Source organism: Pseudophryne corroboree, chromosome 3, assembly GCF_028390025.1.
Source record: "Pseudophryne corroboree isolate aPseCor3 chromosome 3, aPseCor3.hap2, whole genome shotgun sequence".
In the NCBI taxonomy this organism is placed as follows: domain Eukaryota; kingdom Metazoa; phylum Chordata; class Amphibia; order Anura; family Myobatrachidae; genus Pseudophryne; species Pseudophryne corroboree.
Window position 1 is genome coordinate 485,084,244 of NC_086446.1, and position 19,526 is coordinate 485,103,769.

The window sequence follows — 19,526 nt, forward strand, 5'->3', positions numbered from 1 at the left end:
TCCTCAGCCAGGGTATCAAATTTGTAGAATTTAGCAAACGTGTTTGCCCCTGACCAAGTAGCTGCTCGGCAAAGTTGTAAAGCCGAGACCCCTCGGGTAGCCGCCCAAGATGAGCCCACTTTCCGTGTGGAATGGGCTTTTACAGATTTTGGCTGTGGCAGGCCTGCCACAGAATGTGCAAGCTGAATTGTACTACAAATCCAACGAGCAATAGTCTGCTTAGAAGCAGGAGCACCCAGCTTGTTGGGTGCATACAGGATAAACAGCGAGTCAGATTTTCTGACTCCAGCCGTCCTGGAAACATATATTTTCAGGGCCCTGACTACGTCCAGCAACTTGGAATCCTCCAAGTCCCTAGTAGCCGCAGGTACCACAATAGGCTGGTTTAAGTGAAACGCTGAAACCACCTTAGGGAGAAATTGAGGACGAGTCCTCAATTCTGCCCTGTCCGTATGAAAAATTAGGTAAGGGCTTTTATAGGATAAAGCCGCCAATTCTGAGACACGCCTGGCTGAAGCCAGGGCTAACAGCATTACCACTTTCCATGTGAGATATTTTAAGTCCACAGTGGTGAGTGGTTCAAACCAATGTGATTTTAGGAACCCCAAAACTACATTGAGATCCCAAGGTGCCACTGGAGGCACAAAAGGAGGCTGTATATGCAGTACCCCCTTGACAAACGTCTGAACTTCAGGAACTGAAGCTAGTTCTTTTTGGAAGAATATCGACAGGGCCGAAATTTGAACCTTAATGGACCCTAATTTTAGGCCCATAGACAGTCCTGTTTGCAGGAAATGCAGGAAACGACCCAGTTGAAATTCCTCTGTAGGGGCCTTCCTGGCCTCACACCACGCAACATATTTACGCCAAATACGGTGATAATGTTGCACAGTTACATCCTTCCTGGCTTTGATCAGGGTAGGGATGACTTCATCCGGAATGCCTTTTTCCTTCAGGATCCGGCGTTCAACCGCCATGCCGTCAAACGCAGCCGCGGTAAGTCTTGGAACAGACAGGGTCCCTGCTGGAGCAGGTCCTTTCTTAGAGGTAGAGGCCACGGGTCTTCCGTGAGCATCTCTTGAAGTTCCGGGTACCAAGTCCTTCTTGGCCAATCCGGAGCCACGAGTATAGTCCTTACTCCTCTCCTTCTTATGATTCTCAGTACCTTGGGTATGAGAGGCAGAGGAGGGAACACATACACTGACTGGTACACCCACGGTGTTACCAGAGCGTCCACAGCTATTGCCTGAGGGTCCCTTGACCTGGCGCAATATCTGTCCAGTTTTTTGTTGAGGCGGGATGCCATCATGTCCACCTTTGGTTTTTCCCAACGGTTCACAATCATGTGGAAGACTTCTGGGTGAAGTCCCCACTCCCCCGGGTGGAGGTCGTGTCTGCTGAGGAAGTCTGCTTCCCAGTTGTCCACTCCCGGAATGAACACTGCTGACAGTGCTATCACATGATTTTCCGCCCAGCGAAGAATCCTTGCAACTTCCGTCATTGCCCTCCTGCTTCTTGTGCCGCCCTGTCTGTTTACGTGGGCGACTGCCGTGATGTTGTCCGACTGGATCAACACCGGCTGACCCTGAAGCAGAGGCCTTGCCTGACTTAGGGCATTGTAAATGGCCCTTAGTTCCAGGATATTTATGTGAAGTGACGTTTCCATGCTTGACCACAAGCCCTGGAAATTTCTTCCCTGTGTGACTGCTCCCCAGCCTCTCAGGCTGGCATCCGTGGTCACCAGGACCCAGTCCTGAATGCCGAATCTGCGGCCCTCTAGAAGATGAGCACTCTGTAACCACCACAGGAGAGACACCCTTGTCCTTGGAGACAGGGTTATCCGCTGATGCATTTGAAGATGCGATCCGGACCATTTGTCCAGCAGATCCCACTGAAAAGTTCTTGCGTGGAATCTGCCGAATGGAATCGCTTCGTAAGAAGCCACCATCTTTCCCAGGACCCTTGTGCATTGATGCACTGACACTTGGCCTGGTTTTAGGAGGTTCCTGACTAGGTCGGATACTCCCTGGCTTTCTCCTTCGGGAGAAACACCTTTTTCTGGACTGTGTCCAGAATCATCCCTAGGAACAGCAGACGTGTCGTCGGAATCAGCTGCGATTTTGGAATATTTAGAATCCACCCGTGCTGTCGTAGTACTACTTGAGATAGTGCTACTCCGACTTCTAACTGTTCTCTGGACCTTGCCCTTATCAGGAGATCGTCCAAGTAAGGGATAATTAAGACGCCTTTTCTTCGAAGAAGAATCATCATTTCGGCCATTACCTTGGTAAAGACCCGGGGTGCCGTGGACAATCCAAACGGCAGCGTCTGAAACCGATAGTGACAGTTCTGTACCACAAACCTGAGGTACCCTTGGTGAGAAGGGCAAATTGGGACATGGAGGTAAGCATCCTTGATGTCCAGAGACACCATATAGTCCCCTTCTTCCAGGTTCGCTATCACTGCTCTGAGTGACTCCATCTTGAATTTGAACCTTTGTATGTAAGTGTTCAAGGATTTCAGATTTAAAATAGGTCTCACCGAGCCGTCCGGCTTCGGTACCACAAACAGCGTGGAATAATACCCCTTTCCCTGTTGTAGAAGGAGTACCTTGATTATCACCTGCTGGGAATACAGCTTGTGAATGGCTTCCAATACCGCCTCCCTGTCGGAGGGAGACGTTGGTAAAGCAGACTTCAGGAACCGGCGAGGGGGAGACGTCTCGAATTCCAATTTGTACCCCTGAGATACTACCTGCAGGATCCAGGGGTCCACTTGCGAGTGAGCCCACTGCGCGCTGAAATTCTTGAGACGGGCCCCCACCGTGCCTGAGTCCGCTTGTAAGGCCCCAGCGTCATGCTGAGGACTTGGCAGAAGCGGGGGAGGGCTTCTGTTCCTGGGAAGAGGCTGCCTGCTGCAGTCTTTTTCCCCTACCTCTGCCCCGGGGCAGATATGAGTGGCCTTTTGCCCGCTTGCCCTTATGGGGACGAAAGGACTGAGCCTGAAAAGACGGTGTCTTTTTCTGCCGAGAGGTGACCTGGGGTAAAAAGGTGGATTTCCCAGCCGTTGCCGTGGCCACCAGGTCCGATAGACCGACCCCAAATAACTCCTCCCCTTTATACGGCAATACTTCCATATGCCGTTTGGAATCCGCATCACCTGACCGCTGTCGCGTCCATAACCCTCTTCTGGCAGAAATGGACAGCGCACTTACTCTTGATGCCAGAGTGCAAATATCCCTCTGTGCATCTCGCATATATAGAAATGCATCCTTTAAATGCTCTATCGTCAATAATATACTGTCCCTGTCCAGGGTATCAATATTTTCAGTGAGGGAATACGACCAAGCCACCCCAGCACTGCACATCCAGGCTGAGGCGATTGCTGGTCGCAGTATAATACCAGTATGTGTGTATATACTTTTTAGGATATTTTCCAGCTTCCTATCAGCTGGTTCCTTGAGGGCGGCCGTATCAGGAGACGGTAACGCCACTTGTTTTGATAAGCGTGTGAGCGCCTTATCTACCCTAGGGGGTGTTTCCCAACGCGCCCTAACCTCTGGCGGGAAAGGGTATAATGCCAATAATTTTTTAGAAATTAGCAGTTTTTTATCGGGGGAAACCCACGCTTCATCACACACCTCATTTAATTCATCTGATTCAGGAAAAACTACGGGTAGTTTTTTCACACCCCACATAATACCCTTTTTTGTGGTACTTGTAGTATCAGAAATGTTCAAAACCTCCTTCATTGCCGTGATCATGTAACGTGTGGCCCTACTGGAAAATACGTTTGTTTCCTCACCGTCGACACTGGAGTCAGTGTCCGTGTCTGTGTCGACCATCTGAGGTAACGGGCGCTTTAGAGCCCCTGACGGTGTTTGAGACGCCTGTACAGGTAATAACTGATTTGCCGGCTGTCTCATGTCGTCAACAGTCTTTTGTAAAGTGCTGACACTATCACGTAATTCCTTCCATACGACCATCCAGTCAGGTGTCGACTCCCTAGGGGGTGACATCACTATTACAGGCAATTGCTTAGCCTCCATACCATTTTCCTCCTCATACATGTCGACACAACGTACCGACACACAGCACACACACAGGGAATGCTCTGATAGAGGACAGGACCCCACTAGCCCTTTGGGGAGACCGAGGGAGAGTTTGCCAGCACACACCAGAGCGCTATATATATACAGGGATAACCTTATATAAGTGTTTTTCCCTTATATAGCTGCTGTATAGATTTATCTGCCAAATTAGTGCCCCCCCTCTCTTGTTTTACCCTGTTTCTGTAGTGCAGGACTGCAGGGGAGAGCCAGGGAGCTTCCCTCCAACGGAGCTGTGAGGAAAAATGGCGTCAGTGTGCTGAGGAGATAGGCTCCGCCCCCTTCTCGGCGGCCTTTCTCCCGCTTTTTTAAGGAAAAATTGGCAGGGGTTAAATGCATCCATATAGCCCAGGAGCTATATGTGATGTATTTTTTGCCATATAAGGTGTTTTTATTGCGTCTCAGGGCGCCCCCCCCCAGCGCCCTGCACCCTCAGTGACCGGAGTGTGAAGTGTGCTGAGAGCAATGGCGCACAGCTGCGGTGCTGTGCGCTACCTTATTGAAGACAGGACGTCTTCTGCCGCCGATTTTCCGGACCTCTTCAGTCTTCTGGCTCTGTAAGGGGGCCGGCGGCGCGGCTCTGGGACCCATCCATGGCTGGGCCTGTGATCGTCCCTCTGGAGCTAATGTCCAGTAGCCTAAGAAGCCCAATCCACTCTGCACGCAGGTGAGTTCGCTTCTTCTCCCCTTAGTCCCTCGGTGCAGTGAACCTGTTGCCAGCAGGATTCACTGAAAATAAAAAACCTATACTTAAACTTTTTTACTAAGCAGCTCAGGAGAGCCACCTAGTGAGCACCCTTCTCGTTCGGGCACAAAAATCTAACTGGGGCTTGGAGGAGGGTCTTAGGGGGAGGAGCCAGTGCACACCAGGTAGTCCTAAAGCTTTTACTTTTGTGCCCAGTCTCCTGCAGAGCCGCTATTCCCCATGGTCCTTTCGGAGTCCCCAGCATCCACTAGGACGTCAGAGAAAAAATATTGTGCTTTGCTGTGAGTCCAAAAAGGTGCTTTGGTGTGAGTCCAAAAGGTGGAGCAAGTGTCCAATTAGTGCTAGGGATATAAAGCAGGAGTCCAGGATATCTTTGTGTGGCATAGGCTCAGGTTTTATGCGTTTTGTTGGTATCCAAACATCCAGCTTCCTCAGGAGCATATTTATTGCTCCTGAGGAAGCTGGATGTTTGGATACCAGCGAAACATGAAAAGATATCCTGGACTCCTGCTTTATATCCCTGGCACTATTTGGACACTTGCTCCACCTTTTGGATTCACAGCAAAGCACCTTTGTTTGGACTCCCTTCCTAGCCATAATTTGATAACTCCTAAGGCAGAGAGACTGATAATGGACAACCACCTGCATCTGGTAATATATACTACCTTTGTGCTGTCTTTATTTTTATTGGAGGCGGTCCTAGTCGAGTGATTATTTGCATATAGAAGCAATTTGAGTGGACTGGCTGAGAGATATTCACTCTTCTTCTGATGGCATTATTCAATTTTAGTATTGTCTTAATTCAAGTACATATTTTTCTTTTATAAGATCTTTTAAATGTTTAATGGTGAATAAATACGATTTTTTTTAAACAAACTGTCCATTTGTTTTTTTCAATCAAAACAGCCAGCGCTGGTTTTCTTTAAACTTCTTACTAATGCATGGGTGAGCCAGGCACTAATGCAGTACAGCGTGCATGGGTGAGCCGGGTGACACCGCAGGATGGCGTGCAGCCGGGTGCCGGTAAGCCAAGCGGTACATACACCCGCACACACTCTCTGTCTGGAAGGATTGATTTTATTTTGGCGCCAATCCTTCCCGGAACGTCCGCACAGCTGCCGTACCGAGCTACAGGCTACGACTTCACGAAGATAGTTGGACGAGGACCAATGGAAAGCCAGCCGCGCTTTGTGACCGCCTATAGGAAGCTAGTAGTTTTCGATGCGAACCAATGGGAAAGCTGAGATTTAGAAGATGACGTTGGCTGCGCCGTCTCGCGCGGGAGTTTTCGTACCGGGAAGAAGCGGCGGGCCGGAGATGAACGAGGGGGGCGATAGCCGCCCTGTGTAACTAACTGGCGCCATGGTTGGGGTACTCACCATGTCCTCCCCGCTGGAAGATTACACTATCCAGGTGAGCGGCCCTGTCAGGAGCCTGTGTTACGTAATACCCTTAAATGACAGTGCATTGTACTATAAACACGACTCCGAGTTCCTTGTAAATGATGTGTGTGTGTGTGTTCAATATATACAATGTATGTCCGTCCAGACAATACTGTATATAGAATTGTTTGTATAATTCTGTATATAGTACTCTATACCTGTCTGTATTGCACGCTGTACATTATACCATAACCTTATGCTTATCATTTCTTACTTTAATAATCTTCAACTGCACCAAATCAATCAGTCTTCTGCCACCTGATATTTATTCCAGTGTCCTCTGCTGATGTGACTATGTTTATTTACCCTGTACTTGTCCTATACTGTCATCAACTGTAAGTTGCTGTTTTCCTGTTTGATTATTTGTTTATGTACTCTGTAATTGGGTGCTGCGGAACCCTTGTGGCGCCATATAAATAAAGGAGAATAATAATATAAGTTAATGGCAATACATCCAATATTGACATGTATAATAAGGCCATCATTTAAGTACAGTATGTGATATGTATAGGCATAATGCTAAGCTATAATGGACAGTTATAAGGTCATGGAATAAACTATCAATATCACACATTGTACCATAATGTTATACCTGTCAACTGATAACTTACAGTATGTTCTTGTTTGTGCAGTGTATGTTTTACTGTGACCTCTGTCCATTTGGTGCATTATATGGTATGATGTACTCTATATTATGCTTATTCATATTGTAAACTGCGTATTCTATTTGTCTGTATCACACTGTACATTTATACCCTGACCTTATGCATGTCTGTATTGCGCACCTGTCTATCACACACTGTAGAAGATGTATTAAGCCTGGATAAGTGGAATGTGATAACGCACCAGCCAATCATTATGGGTTTGAAAAATGACAGGAGCTGGTTGGTTATCACATTCCACTTATGTCTTTATCACTGATTTATCACATCTCCAGGATTAAAACATCTGTCCCACTTCTGTCCATTCTACCATAGCCGTATACCTATCCATATCGCACTCTGTACATTATAGAATGGCCTTACAACTGTTCATTTTGCACACTTTACGTACTATCTTGACCAAATGCCTGTCTGTCGCGCACTGGTGGCAATTAATTGTTCTATGGTTATTACCAAGTAAGGACCTCTGATGTCACCAGGGGGAAGAGCGAGGCCAGACCATGGTACCTGAAATTTCTGCAGCGGGGTACATTGGTTTCCACAGGGAAACATCGGGGTGTAGAGATGTATCTTGATCCAGGCACCAACAGGCTAAAGCTTTAGCCCAGGGGTGTCCAACCTTTCACCTTCCCTGGGCCACATTAGAAGATGAAAATTTGTTTTGGGCCACAAATAAAATAAAATAACAGTAACGATACCTGATCATCCAAAAAAACCATAGAAAACATAGTTAACATATTAAACTTACTTGTAGCTGTGCCCCTGTAGCTGCGTCCCTTGTAGTTGTGCCCCTGTAGCTGCGCCCCTTGTAGCTGCGCCCCTTGTAGCTGCACCCCTTGTAGCTGCACCCCTTGTAGTTGTGCCCCTTGTAGTTGTGCCCCTTGTAGTTGTGCCCCTTGTAGTTGTGCCCCTTGTAGTTGTGCCCCTGTAGCTGTGCCCCTGTAGCTGCCCCCTTGTACTGTGCCCCTTGTAGCTGCGTCCCTTGTAGCTGTGCCCCTGTAGCTGCGTCCCTTGTAGCTGTGCCACTATAGCTGCCCCCTTGTAGTTGTGCCCCTTGTAGTTGTGCCCCTTGTAGCTGTGCCCCTTGTACTGTGCCCCTTGTAGTTGTGCCCCTGTAGCTGCCCCCTTGTACTGTGCCCCTTGTAGCTGCCCCCTTGTACTGTGCCCCTTGTAGCTGCCCCCTTGTACTGTGCCCCTTGTAGCTGCCCCCTTGTAGCTGCCCCCTTGTACTGTGCCCCTTGTAGTTGTGCCCCTTGTAGCTGCCCCCTTGTAGTTGTGCCCCTTGTAGCTGCCACCTTGTACTGTGCCCCTTGTAGTTGTGCCCCTTGTAGTTGTGCCCCTTGTAGCTGCCACCTTGTACTGTGCCCCTTGTAGTTGTGCCCCTTGTAGTTGTGCCCCTTGTAGTTGTGCCCCTTGTAGTTGTGCCCCTGTAGCTGCCACCTTGTAGTTGTGCCCCTTGTAGTTGTGCCCCTTGTAGTTGTGCCCCTGTAGCTGCCCCCTTGTACTGTGCCCCTTGTAGTTGCGCCCCTTGTAGTTGTGCCCCTGTAGTTGTGCCCCTTGTACTGTGCCCCTGTAGCTGTGCCCTTGTAGCTGTGCCCTTGTAGCTGTGCCCTTGTAGCTGTGCCCTTGTAGCTGTGCCCTTGTAGCTGTGCCCTTGTAGATGTGCCCCTTGTAGCTGTGCCACTATAGCTGTGCCCCTTGTAGCTGCGTCCCTTGTAGTTGTGCCCCTGTAGCTGCGCCCCTTGTAGCTGTGCCACTATAGCTGCGCCCCTTGTACTGTGCCCCTTGTAGTTGTGCCCCTGTAGCTGTGCCCCTTGTACTGTGCCCCTTCTAGTTGTGCCCCTTGTAGTTGTGGCCCTGTAGCTGCCCCCTTGTACTGTGCCCCTTGTAGCTGCCCCCTTGTACTGTGCCCCTTGTAGTTGTGGCCCTGTAGCTGCCCCCTTGTACTATGCCCCTTGTAGTTGTGGCCCTGTAGCTGCCCCCTTGTACTGTGCCCCTTGTAGTTGTGCCCCTTGTAGCTGCCCCCTTGTAGTTGTGCCCCTTGTAGCTGCCACCTTGTACTGTGCCCCTTGTAGTTGTGCCCCTTGTAGTTGTGCCCCTTGTAGCTGCCACCTTGTACTGTGCCCCTTGTAGTTGTGCCCCTTGTAGTTGTGCCCCTTGTAGTTGTGCCCCTGTAGCTGCCACCTTGTACTGTGCCCCTTGTAGTTGTGCCCCTTGTAGTTGTGCCCCTTGTAGTTGTGCCCCTTGTAGTTGTGCCCCTTGTAGTTGTGCCCCTTGTAGTTGTGCCCCTGTAGCTGCCCCCTTGTACTGTGCCCCTTGTAGTTGTGCCCCTGTAGTTGTGCCCCTGTAGCTGTGCCCCTTGTACTGTGCCCCTGTAGCTGTGTCCTTGTAGCTGTGCCCCTTGTAGCTGTGCCCCTGTAGCTGTGCCCTTGTAGCTGTGCCCTTGTAGCTGTGCCCTTGTAGCTGTGCCCTTGTAGCTGTGCCCCTTGTAGCTGTGCCACTATAGCTGCGTCCCTTGTAGTTGTGCCCCTGTAGCTGCGCCCCTTGTAGCTGTGCCACTATAGCTGCGCCCCTTGTACTGTGCCCCTTGTAGTTGTGCCCCTGTAGCTGTGCCCCTTGTACTGTGCCCCTTCTAGTTGTGCCCCTTGTAGTTGTGGCCCTGTAGCTGCCCCTTGTACTGTGCCCCTTGTAGCTGCCCCCTTGTACTGTGCCCCTTGTAGTTGTGGCCCTGTAGCTGCCCCCTTGTACTATGCCCCTTGTAGTTGTGGCCCTGTAGCTGCCCCCTTGTACTATGCCCCTTGTAGTTGTGGCCCTGTAGCTGCCCCCTTGTACTGTGCCCCTTGTAGCTGCGCCCTTGTACTGTGCCCCTTGTAGCTGTAAAAAAAAACACACACACGCACAAACACATACTTACCGCTCCTGCAGCGCTGCCTCCGTCTCCGTCCGCCGCTCCACGTGTTCTTGTACAACCAACTTCTCCCCTGGGCTCCTCTACTCTCGCGCTGCTCAGTCACGTGTGCCGCTATGCAGCAGAGGAGGGCTACACTGTGACTGACAGCGGAGAGGGCGTGAGCTGGTGCTGGTCCCAGCAGCAGCAATCCAATCAGGATGTGCTGACAGCCTGCTGGGGCTGGCTCAGCCTCACATGTGGTGTCCGTACTCCGGTAAAAAAAAACCTCTGCTGCAGTGCTGCTCCTGGGCCGCATTACTAGCCGACTTGGGCCGCATGCGGCCCGCGGGCCGCGGGTTGGACAAGCCTGCTTTAGCCTGTCCCAGGATGCATTGGGGCCTCCCCTATAACCCCGCCTACAGGCACAGTGAGCTCAGTTTTTGAGTTGGTGCCCTGCAGAGGGTCTCTTAACAGGATGGGGGGGGGGGGGCTGCACTGGGCAGCCCTGAAAAAGTTTTTATTAGAAGATGTCAAGGGCCGCAGCACTAATATGTCAGAATGGCATTCTGTGCTGCAGCTACGTCACCTCCCCAGCTGCGTTGCATACTCCTGCTGGCTCAGTTCCCGGGTACTTGCGGCGGGGACGCTCCGGCATTGGGCACACGGTCACAGCACTCTCCTGGTTCGCGTGGCTACTACGAAGGGATGAGTTAAGACGGTCCCCCAGGTGGATGGCTAAAGAATATTAATTTAAAATGTAAAAAAAGCTTAACTGAAGATGAATTCATCTTCAGTTAAGCTTTTTTAAAAAATTTAAATTATTCTTTATTCAGCACAGACACACTTTACATATGACGGCCAAAATGTCGTCTTAGCAATTTTTAGACTCATTTTAACCTTCTCACGTTTATCAATTCCCCTAATATGCCATCTCTGGCATTTTATTACTCGGTTTACTTGTAGTGTTATCATTGTAATAAAATTGTATATCCTTTTTTTTTATTGAGGTATCATAAAAGAGTAACATCAATATAAGATATTACAAACAATAGACCGTCAGATCACGTCAATCATTACATGGGATTGAGAGCTGCCTGTAAATAATAAAAATAAAAACTGTCGGAGAAAAAAATATATATAAGCATATAATTACTTGTAAATGGGGTCGGTAGAGCCAAGGATTGGTATGAACATACAATGCAATATAAATTTGTACAGTATAAGTCACGTCTGGAGGTCGGGAGAAATTATAGAGTAATTTGCGGGTCCTGAGCTGCCAACCTCGTGAGATACCATACAGTATTCTTTAGGCTATGATGGAGTTGCATTCTAGTAGAGGTAATGTGGCTATATATGATTCCCACATTAGAAATAATCTTTCTTTCCTTTTCTTTATGCAACAGCGTCTCCATCCAGTCCATTCTAAAGATAAAGTTTAAGTTTAGTCAAGAATAAAGGTATTTGTGGCGGCATACTATCTAACCAGCCTTAAAATATAGTTTCTCTATCGTCCTAGTGGATGCTGGGGTTCCTGAAAGGACCATGGGGAATAGCGGCTCCGCAGGAGACAGGGCACAAAAAGTAAAGCTTTCCGATCAGGTGGTGTGCACTGGCTCCTCCCCCTATGACCCTCCTCCAAGCCTCAGTTAGATTTTTGTGCCCGGCCGAGAAGGGTGCAATCTAGGTGGCTCTCCTAAAGAGCTGCTTAGAGAAAGTTTAGCTTAGGTTTTTTATTTTACAGTGAGTCCTGCTGGCAACAGGATCACTGCAACGAGGGACTTAGGGGAGAAGAAGTGAACTCACCTGCGTGCAGGATGGATTGGCTTCTTGGCTACTGGACATCAGCTCCAGAGGGACGATCACAGGTACAGCCTGGATGGTCACCGGAGCCTCGCCGCCGGCCCCCTTGCAGATGCTGAAACATGAAGAGGTCCAGAATCGGCGGCAGAAGACTCCTCAGTCTTCTAAAGGTAGCGCACAGCACTGCAGCTGTGCGCCATTTTCCTCTCAGCACACTTCACACGGCAGTCACTGAGGGTGCAGGGCGCTGGGAGGGGAGCGCCCTGGGAGGCAAATGAAAACCTATTTGGCTAAAAAATACCTCACATATAGCCTCCGGGGGCTATATGGAGATATTTAACCCCTGCCAGAATACACTAAAGAGCGGGAGACGAGCCCGCCGAAAAAGGGGCGGATCCTATCTCCTCAGCACACAGCGCCATTTTCCTTACACAGCTCCGCTGGTCAGGACGGCTCCCAGGTCTCTCCCCTGCACTGCACTACAGAAACAGGGTAAAACAAGAGAGGGGGGGCAAAATAGTGGCAAAAATTATATTATAAAAGCAGCTATACAGGGAGCACTTATTATAAGGCTATCCCTGTCATATATAGCGCTTTTGGTGTGTGCTGGCAAACTCTCCCTCTGTCTCCCCAAAGGGCTAGTGGGGTCCTGTCTTCGTTAAGAGCATTCCCTGTGTGTCGGTACGTGTGTGTCGACATGTATGAGGACGATATTGGTGTGGAGGCGGAGCAATTGCCAAATATGGGGATGTCACCTCCTAGGGGGTCGACACCAGAATGGATGCCTTTATTTATGGAATTACGGGATAGTGTCAACACGCTAAAGCAGTCGTTTGACGACATGAGACGGCCGGACAATCAGTGCCTGTCCAGGCGCCTCAAACACCGTCAGGGGCTGTAAAACGCCCTTTGCCTCAGTCGGTCGACACAGACCCAGACACAGGCACTGATTCCAGTGGCGACGGTGACGAATCAACCGTATTTTCCAGTAGGGCCACACGTTATATGATTTTGGCAATGAAGGAGGCGTTACATTTAGCTGATACTACAGGTACCACTAAACAGGGTATTATGTGGGGTGTGAAAAAACTACCTATAGTTTTTCCTGAATCAGAAGAACTAAATGATGTATGTGATGAAGCGTGGGTTGCCCCTGATAAAAAGATGCTAATTTCAAAGAAGTTATTAGCTTTATACCCTTTCCCGTCAGAGGTTAGGGCGCGCTGGGAAACACCTCCTAGTGGCGTTACCCTCTCCTGAGACGGCCGCACTTAAAGATCCAGCAGATAGGAGGATGGAAAATATCCAAAAAAGTATATACACACATACAGGTGTTATACTACGACCAGCTATAGCGACAGCCTGGATGTGCAGTGCTGGAGTAGCTTGGTCAGAGTCCCTGATTGAAAATATTGATACCCTGGATAGGGACAATGTTTTACTGTCTTTAGAGCAAATAAAGGATGCATTTCTTTATATGCGTGATGCACAGAGGGATATCTGCACACTGGCATCACGGGTAAGTGCTATGTCCATTTCGGCCAGAAGAAGTTTATGGACGCGACAGTGGTCAGGCGATGCGGACTCAAAATGGCATATGGAAGTTTTGCCGTATAAAGGGGAGGAGTTATTTGGAGTCGGTCTATCAGATTTGGTGGCCACGGCTACAGCCGGGAAATCCACCTTTTCTCTAACGTCCTAGTGGATGCTGGGGACTCCGTCAGGACCATGGGGAATAGCGGGCTCCGCAGGAGACAGGGCACATCTAAAAAGCTTTTTAGGTCACATGGTGTGTACTGGCTCCTCCCCCTATGACCCTCCTCCAAGCCTCAGTTAGGTTTTTGTGCCCGTCCGAGAGGGTGCAATCTAGGTGGCTCTCTTAAAGAGCTAGTTAGAAAAGTTTTTTTTTTTTTTTTAGGTTTCTAATCAGTGTCTCCTGCTGGCGACAGGAGCACTGCAACGAGGGACTTAGGGGAGAGACTTGCAACTCACCTGCCTGCAGGAGGATTGAAGTCTTAGGCTACTGGACACTGAGCTCCAGAGGGAGTCGGAACACAGGTCAGCCTGGGGTTCGTCCCGGAGCCGCGCCGCCGATCCCCCTTACAGACGCTGAAGAACGGCAGAACGGAGGTCCGGAAACAGGCGGCAGAAGACTTCAGTCTTCATAGAGGTAGCGCACTGCAGCTGTGCGCCATTGTTGCTACACGGCTCACGGATCTCGGTCACGGAGGGTGCAGGGCGCTGCTGGGGGCGCCCTGGGCAGCAATATAGAGTACCTTAGAGGCAAATAAATACATCACATATAGCCATTAAGGCTATATGTATGTATTTAACCCAGGCCAGTTTTCCTAATAACCGGGAGAAAAGCCCGCCGTGAAAGGGGCGGAGCTTATTCTCCTCAGCACTCAGCGCCATTTTCCTGACCAGCTCCGCTGGTGAGGAAGGCTCCCACTCTCCCCTGCACTACAGAAACAGGGTTAAAGAGAAGGGGGGCATAAATTGGCGATATAATTATATATTAAGAGCCCATATATAGAAACAACACCTTCTAGGGTTGTTATATACATTATGGCGCTTTCGGTGTGTGCTGGCAAACTCTCACTCTGTCTCCCCAAAGGGCTAGTGGGTCCTGTCCTCTATCAGAGCATTCCCTGTATGTGTGTGCTGTAGGTCGGTACGTGTGTGTCGACATGTATGAGGAAAATGTTGGTGAGGAGACGGAGAAAATTGCCTGTAATGGTGATGTCACTCTCTAGGGAGTCGACACCAGAATGGATGGCTTACTTATGGAATTACGTGATAATGTCAACACGCTGCAAGCCGGTTGACGACATGAGACAGCCGGCGGACAAATTAGTATCGGTCCAGGCGTCTCAGACACCGTCAGGGGCTTGTAAAAACGCCCATTTACATCAGTCGGTCGACAGACACTGACACGGACACTGACCCCAGTGTCGACGGTGAAGAAACAAACGTATTTTTCCTTTAGGGCCACAAGTTACATGTTAAGGGCAATGAAGGAGGTGTTACGTATTTCTGATACCACAAGTACCACAAATAAGGGTATTTTGTAGGGTGGGAAAAAACTACTTGTAGTTTTGCCTAAATCAGATAAATTAAATGAAGTGTGATGATACGTGGGGTTCCTCCGACAGAAAGTTATGGGCGGTATACCCTTTTTCCCGCCAGTAGTAAGGGCGAGTTGGAAAACACACCTTAGGGTGGACAAGGCGCTCACATGCTTATAAAAAACATGGCGTTACCGTTTCCAGATACGGCCGCCCTCAAGGAGCCAGCTGATAGGAAGCTGGAAAATATCATAACAGTATATACACACATACTGGTGTTATACTACGACCAGCAATCGCCTCAGCCTGGATGTGCAGCGCTGAGGGGGCTTGGTCGGATTTCCTGACTGAAAATTTTGATACCCTTGACAGGGACAGGATTTTATTGTCTATAGAGCATTTTAAGGATGCATTTCTATATATGTGTGATGCGCAGAGGCATATTTGCATTCTGGCATCAAGAGTAAATGTGATGTACATATCTGCCAGACGAAGACACGACAGTGGTCAGGTGAGGCAGATTCCAGACGGCATATGGAAGTATTGCCGTATAAAGGGGCGGTCCATTGGACCTGGTGGCCATGGCAACAGCTGAAAAATCCACCTTTTGTTACCCCGAGTCACATATTGGCAGAAAAGGACACAGTCTTTTCAGTCTCAGTCCTTTCGTCCCCATACGGGCAGGCGGGCGAAGGCCAGTCATATCTGCCCAGGGGGAGAGGAAAGGGAAGAAGACTGCAGCAAGCAGCTCATTCCCAGGAGCAGAAGCTCCTCACGGCTTCTGCCAAGTCCGCAGCATAACGCTGAGGCCGTACAAGCGGACTCAGGTGCGGTAGGGGGTCATCTCAAGAGTTTCAGCAACACTCGCAAGGGAACTCCGGGATCCTACATGTAATATCCCAGGTGTACATTGGAAATTCGAGACGTCTCCCCCTCACACAATTCACAGGCTGTATTCCCAGCAGGTGATAATCAAAGTACCCTTCTTACAACAAGGAAGGGGGTAGTATTCCACACTATATTGTGGTACTGAAGCCAACCGGCTCGGTGAGATCTGAAATATTTGAACACTTACATACAAGCGTTCAAATCAAGATGGAGTCACTCGGAGCAGTGATAGCGAACCAGGAAGAAGGGGACGATATGATGTCACTGGATATCAGGGACGTTTACCTACAGGTCCAAATTTGCCCTTCTCACCAAGGGTACTTCAGGTTCCTGGTACAGAACTGTCACTATCAGTTCAGACGCTGCCGTTTGGATTGTCCACGGCGCCCCGGGTCTTTACCAAGGTAATGGCCGGAATGAGGATTTTTCTTAAAAGAAACATGGACGCTTTCCTGATAAGGGCAAGGTCCAGAGAACAGTTGGAGGTCGGAGTAGCACTATCTTAAGTAGTTCTACGACAGCACGAGTGGATTCTAAATATTCCAAAATCGCAGCTTTTTCCGACGACACGTCTACTGTTCCTAGGGAAGATTCTGGACACAGTCCAGAAAAACGTGTTTCTCCCAGGGGAGAAAACCAGGGAGTTATCCGAGCTAATCGGGATCCTCCTAAAACCAGGAAAAGTGTCAGTGCATCATTGCACAAGAGTCCTGGTAAAAATGGTGGCTTATTACGAAGCAATTCCATTCGGCAGATTTTCCGCAAGAACTCTTCAGTGGGATCTGCTGGACAAATGGTCCGGATCGCATCCTCAGATGCATCAGCGGATAACCCTATATCCAAGGAAAAGGGTGTCTCTCCTGTGGTGATTACAGAGTGCTCATCTTCTAGAGGGCCGCAGATTCGGCATTCAGGATTGGATGCCGGTGACCACGGAGGCCAGCCTGAGAGGCTGGGGAACAGTCGCACAAGGAAAAAATTTCCAGGGAAGTGTGATTAAGTCTGGAGAATTCTCTCCGCATAAATAAGCTTAGAGCAAATTTATAATGCTCTAAACTTAGCTAGACCTCTGCTTCAAGGTCAGCCGGTATTGATCCAGTGGGATAACATCACGGCAGTCGCCCACGTAAACAGAAGGGCGGCACAAGAAGCAGGAGGGCAGTGAAAACTGCAAGGATTTTTCGCTAGGCGGAAAATCATGTGATAGCACTGTCAGCAGTGTTCTTTCCGGGAGTGGACGACTGGGAAGCAGACTTCCTCTGCAGGCATGACCTCCACCCGGGAGAGTGGAAACTTCATAGGGAAGTTTTTCAACATGATTGTGGACCGTTGGCAAAGACCAAAGGTGGACATGATGGCGTCCCGCCCGAACAAAAAACGGGACAGGTATTCCGCCAGGTCATGAGACCTTCAGGCGATAGCTGCGGATGTTCTGGTAACACCGTGGGTGTACCAGTCTGTGTATGTGTTCCCTCCTCTGTTTCTCATAACCAGGGTATTGAGAATTATAAGACATAGAGGAGTATGAACTATACTAGTGGCTCCGGATTGGCCAAGAGGGACTTGGTACCCGGAACTTCAAGAAATGCTCACAGAGGACTAAGGGCCTGGGGAGCTAAGAAGGGACTTGATTCAGCAAGTACCATGTCTATTCCAAGACTTACCGCGGCTGCGTTTGACGGCATGGCGGTTGAATGCCGGATCCTGAGGGGAAAAGGCATTCCATAAGAGGTCATACCTACCCTGGTCAAAGCCAGGAAGGAGGTGACCGCACAACGTCATCACCACATGTGGTGAAAATATGTTGCGTGGGTGAGGCCAGGAAGGCTCCACGACGGAAATTCAACTAGGTCGATTTCTACACTTCCTGAAAACAGGAGTGTTTTGGACCTCAAATTGGGGTTCATTAACATTTAAATTTCGGCCCTGTAGATTTTCTTCCAGAAAGAATTGACTTCAGTTCCTGAAGTCCAGATTGTAAAGGATGTATTGCATATACAGTTTTTTTGTGCCCCTAGGGGCACCGTGAGATCTCAACATAGTGTTGGGATTTCTTAAAATCATATTGGTTTGAACCGCTCAAATCTGTGGATTTGAAATATCTCACATGGAAAGTGACCATGCTGTTGACAAATATCTCACATGGGAAGTGACCATGTTGTTAGCCCTGGCCTCGGCCAGGCGATTGTCAGAATGGGCGGCTTTGTCTTACAAAAGCCCATATTAAAATTTTCCATTTGAACAGGACAGAACTGGGACTCGTCTCCAGTTTCTTCATAAAGGGGTGTCAGCGTTTTCACCTGAAACAACCTCTTGTGGTGCCTGCGGCTACTAGGGACTTGGAGGACTCCAAGTTACTAGACGTGGTCAGGGCCCTAAAAATATATATATATATAGTTAGGACGGCTGGAGTCAGAAAGTCTGACTTGCTGTTTATACTGTATACACCCAACAAGCTGGGTGCTCATGCTTCTAAGCAGTCTATTGCACGCTGGATTTGTAGTACAATTCAGCTTGCACATTCTGTGGCAGGCCTGCCACAGACGAAATATGTGGATTCCCATTCCACAAGGAAGGTGGGCTCATCCTGGGCGGCTGCCCGAGGAGTCTCGGCATTACAACTTTGCCGAGCAGCTACGTGGTCAGGGGAGAACACGTTTGTAAAATTTTACAAATTTTGATACTCTGGCTAAGGAGGACCTGGAGTTCTCTCATTCGGTGCTGCAGAGTCATCCGCACTCTCCCGCCCGTTTGGGAGCTTTGGTATAATCCCCATGGTCCTGACGGAGTCCCCAGCATCCACAAGGACGTTAGAGAAAATAAGAATTTACTTACCGATAATTCTATTTCTCGTAGTCCGTAGTGGATGCTGGGCGCCCATCCCAAGTGCGGATTGTCTGCAATGCTTGTACATAGTTATTGTTACAAAAATCGGGTTATTACTATTGTTGTGAGCCATCTTTTCGGAGGCTACTTCGTTTTGTTATCATACTGTTAACTGGGTTCAGATCACAAGTTGTACGGTGTGATTGGTGTGGCTGGTATGAGTCTTACCCGGGATTCAAGATCCTTCCTTATTGTGTACGCTCGTCCGGGCACAGTACCTAACTGAGGCTTGGAGGAGGGTCATAGGGGGAGGAGCCAGTACACACCATGTGACCTAAAAAGCTTTTTAGATGTGCCCTGTCTCCTGCGGAGCCCGCTATTCCCCATGGTCCTGACGGAGTCCCCAGCATCCACTACGGACTACGAGAAATAGAATTATCGGTAAGTAAATTCTTATTTTTACCTCAAGCTACTCCCCAACAGAAAAAGACACCGACTTTTCAACCGCAGCCCTTTCGTTCCTTTAAAAACAAGAGAGCAAAGGGATATTCATATCTGCCACGAGGCAGAGGAAGGGGGAAGAGACACCAACAGGCAGCTCCTTCCCAGGAACAGAAGCCCTCACCCGCTTCTACAAAAGCCTCAGCATGACGCTGGGGCTTCTCAAGCGGACTCGGGGGCGGTGGGCGGTCGTCTCAAGAATTTCAGCGCGCAGTGGGCTCACTCGCAGGTAGATCCCTGGATCCTGCAGATAATATCTCAGGGGTACAGGTTGGAACTAGAGACAGATCCGCCTCGCCGTTTCCTGAAGTCTGCTTTACCAACGTCCCCCTCCGAAAGGGAGACGGTTTTGGAAGCCATTCACAAGCTGTACTCTCAGCAGGTGATAGTCAAGGTACCTCTTCTACAACAGGGAAAGGGGTATTATTCCACTCTATTTGTGGTACCGAAGCCGGACGGCTCGGTAAGACCTATTCTAAATCTGAAATCCTTGAACCTGTACATAAAGAAGTTCAAGTTCAAAATGGAGTCACTCAGAGCAGTGATAGCGAACCTGGAAGAAGGGGACTTTATGGTGTCCTTGGACATCAAGGATGCGTACCTCCACGTTCCAATTTACCCCTCACACCAGGGGT

At 49.2% G+C, this 19,526-nt stretch overlaps 1 protein-coding gene and 1 long non-coding RNA gene across 4 annotated transcripts in view; one reads left to right on the forward strand and one right to left on the reverse strand.

Moving 5' to 3' along the window:
- LOC135056108 (uncharacterized) overlaps positions 1-6,004 on the reverse strand; it is a 31,258-nt gene extending 25,254 nt beyond the window's left edge. The window contains exon 1 of the long non-coding RNA XR_010243892.1: positions 5,480-6,004. This is a non-coding gene — a long non-coding RNA (uncharacterized LOC135056108). The remainder of the gene's footprint in view (positions 1-5,479) is intronic.
- ATAD5 (ATPase family AAA domain containing 5) overlaps positions 5,796-19,526 on the forward strand; it is a 359,161-nt gene continuing 345,430 nt past the window's right edge. For 2 of the 3 annotated variants that reach the window (XM_063960872.1, XM_063960874.1), the window contains exon 1: positions 5,796-6,227. In XM_063960872.1, the coding sequence (XP_063816942.1) occupies positions 6,177-6,227 (51 nt within the window). In that variant the 5' untranslated portion in view covers positions 5,796-6,176. The remainder of the gene's footprint in view (positions 6,228-19,526) is intronic. The other variant, XM_063960875.1, reaches the window with a different exon arrangement.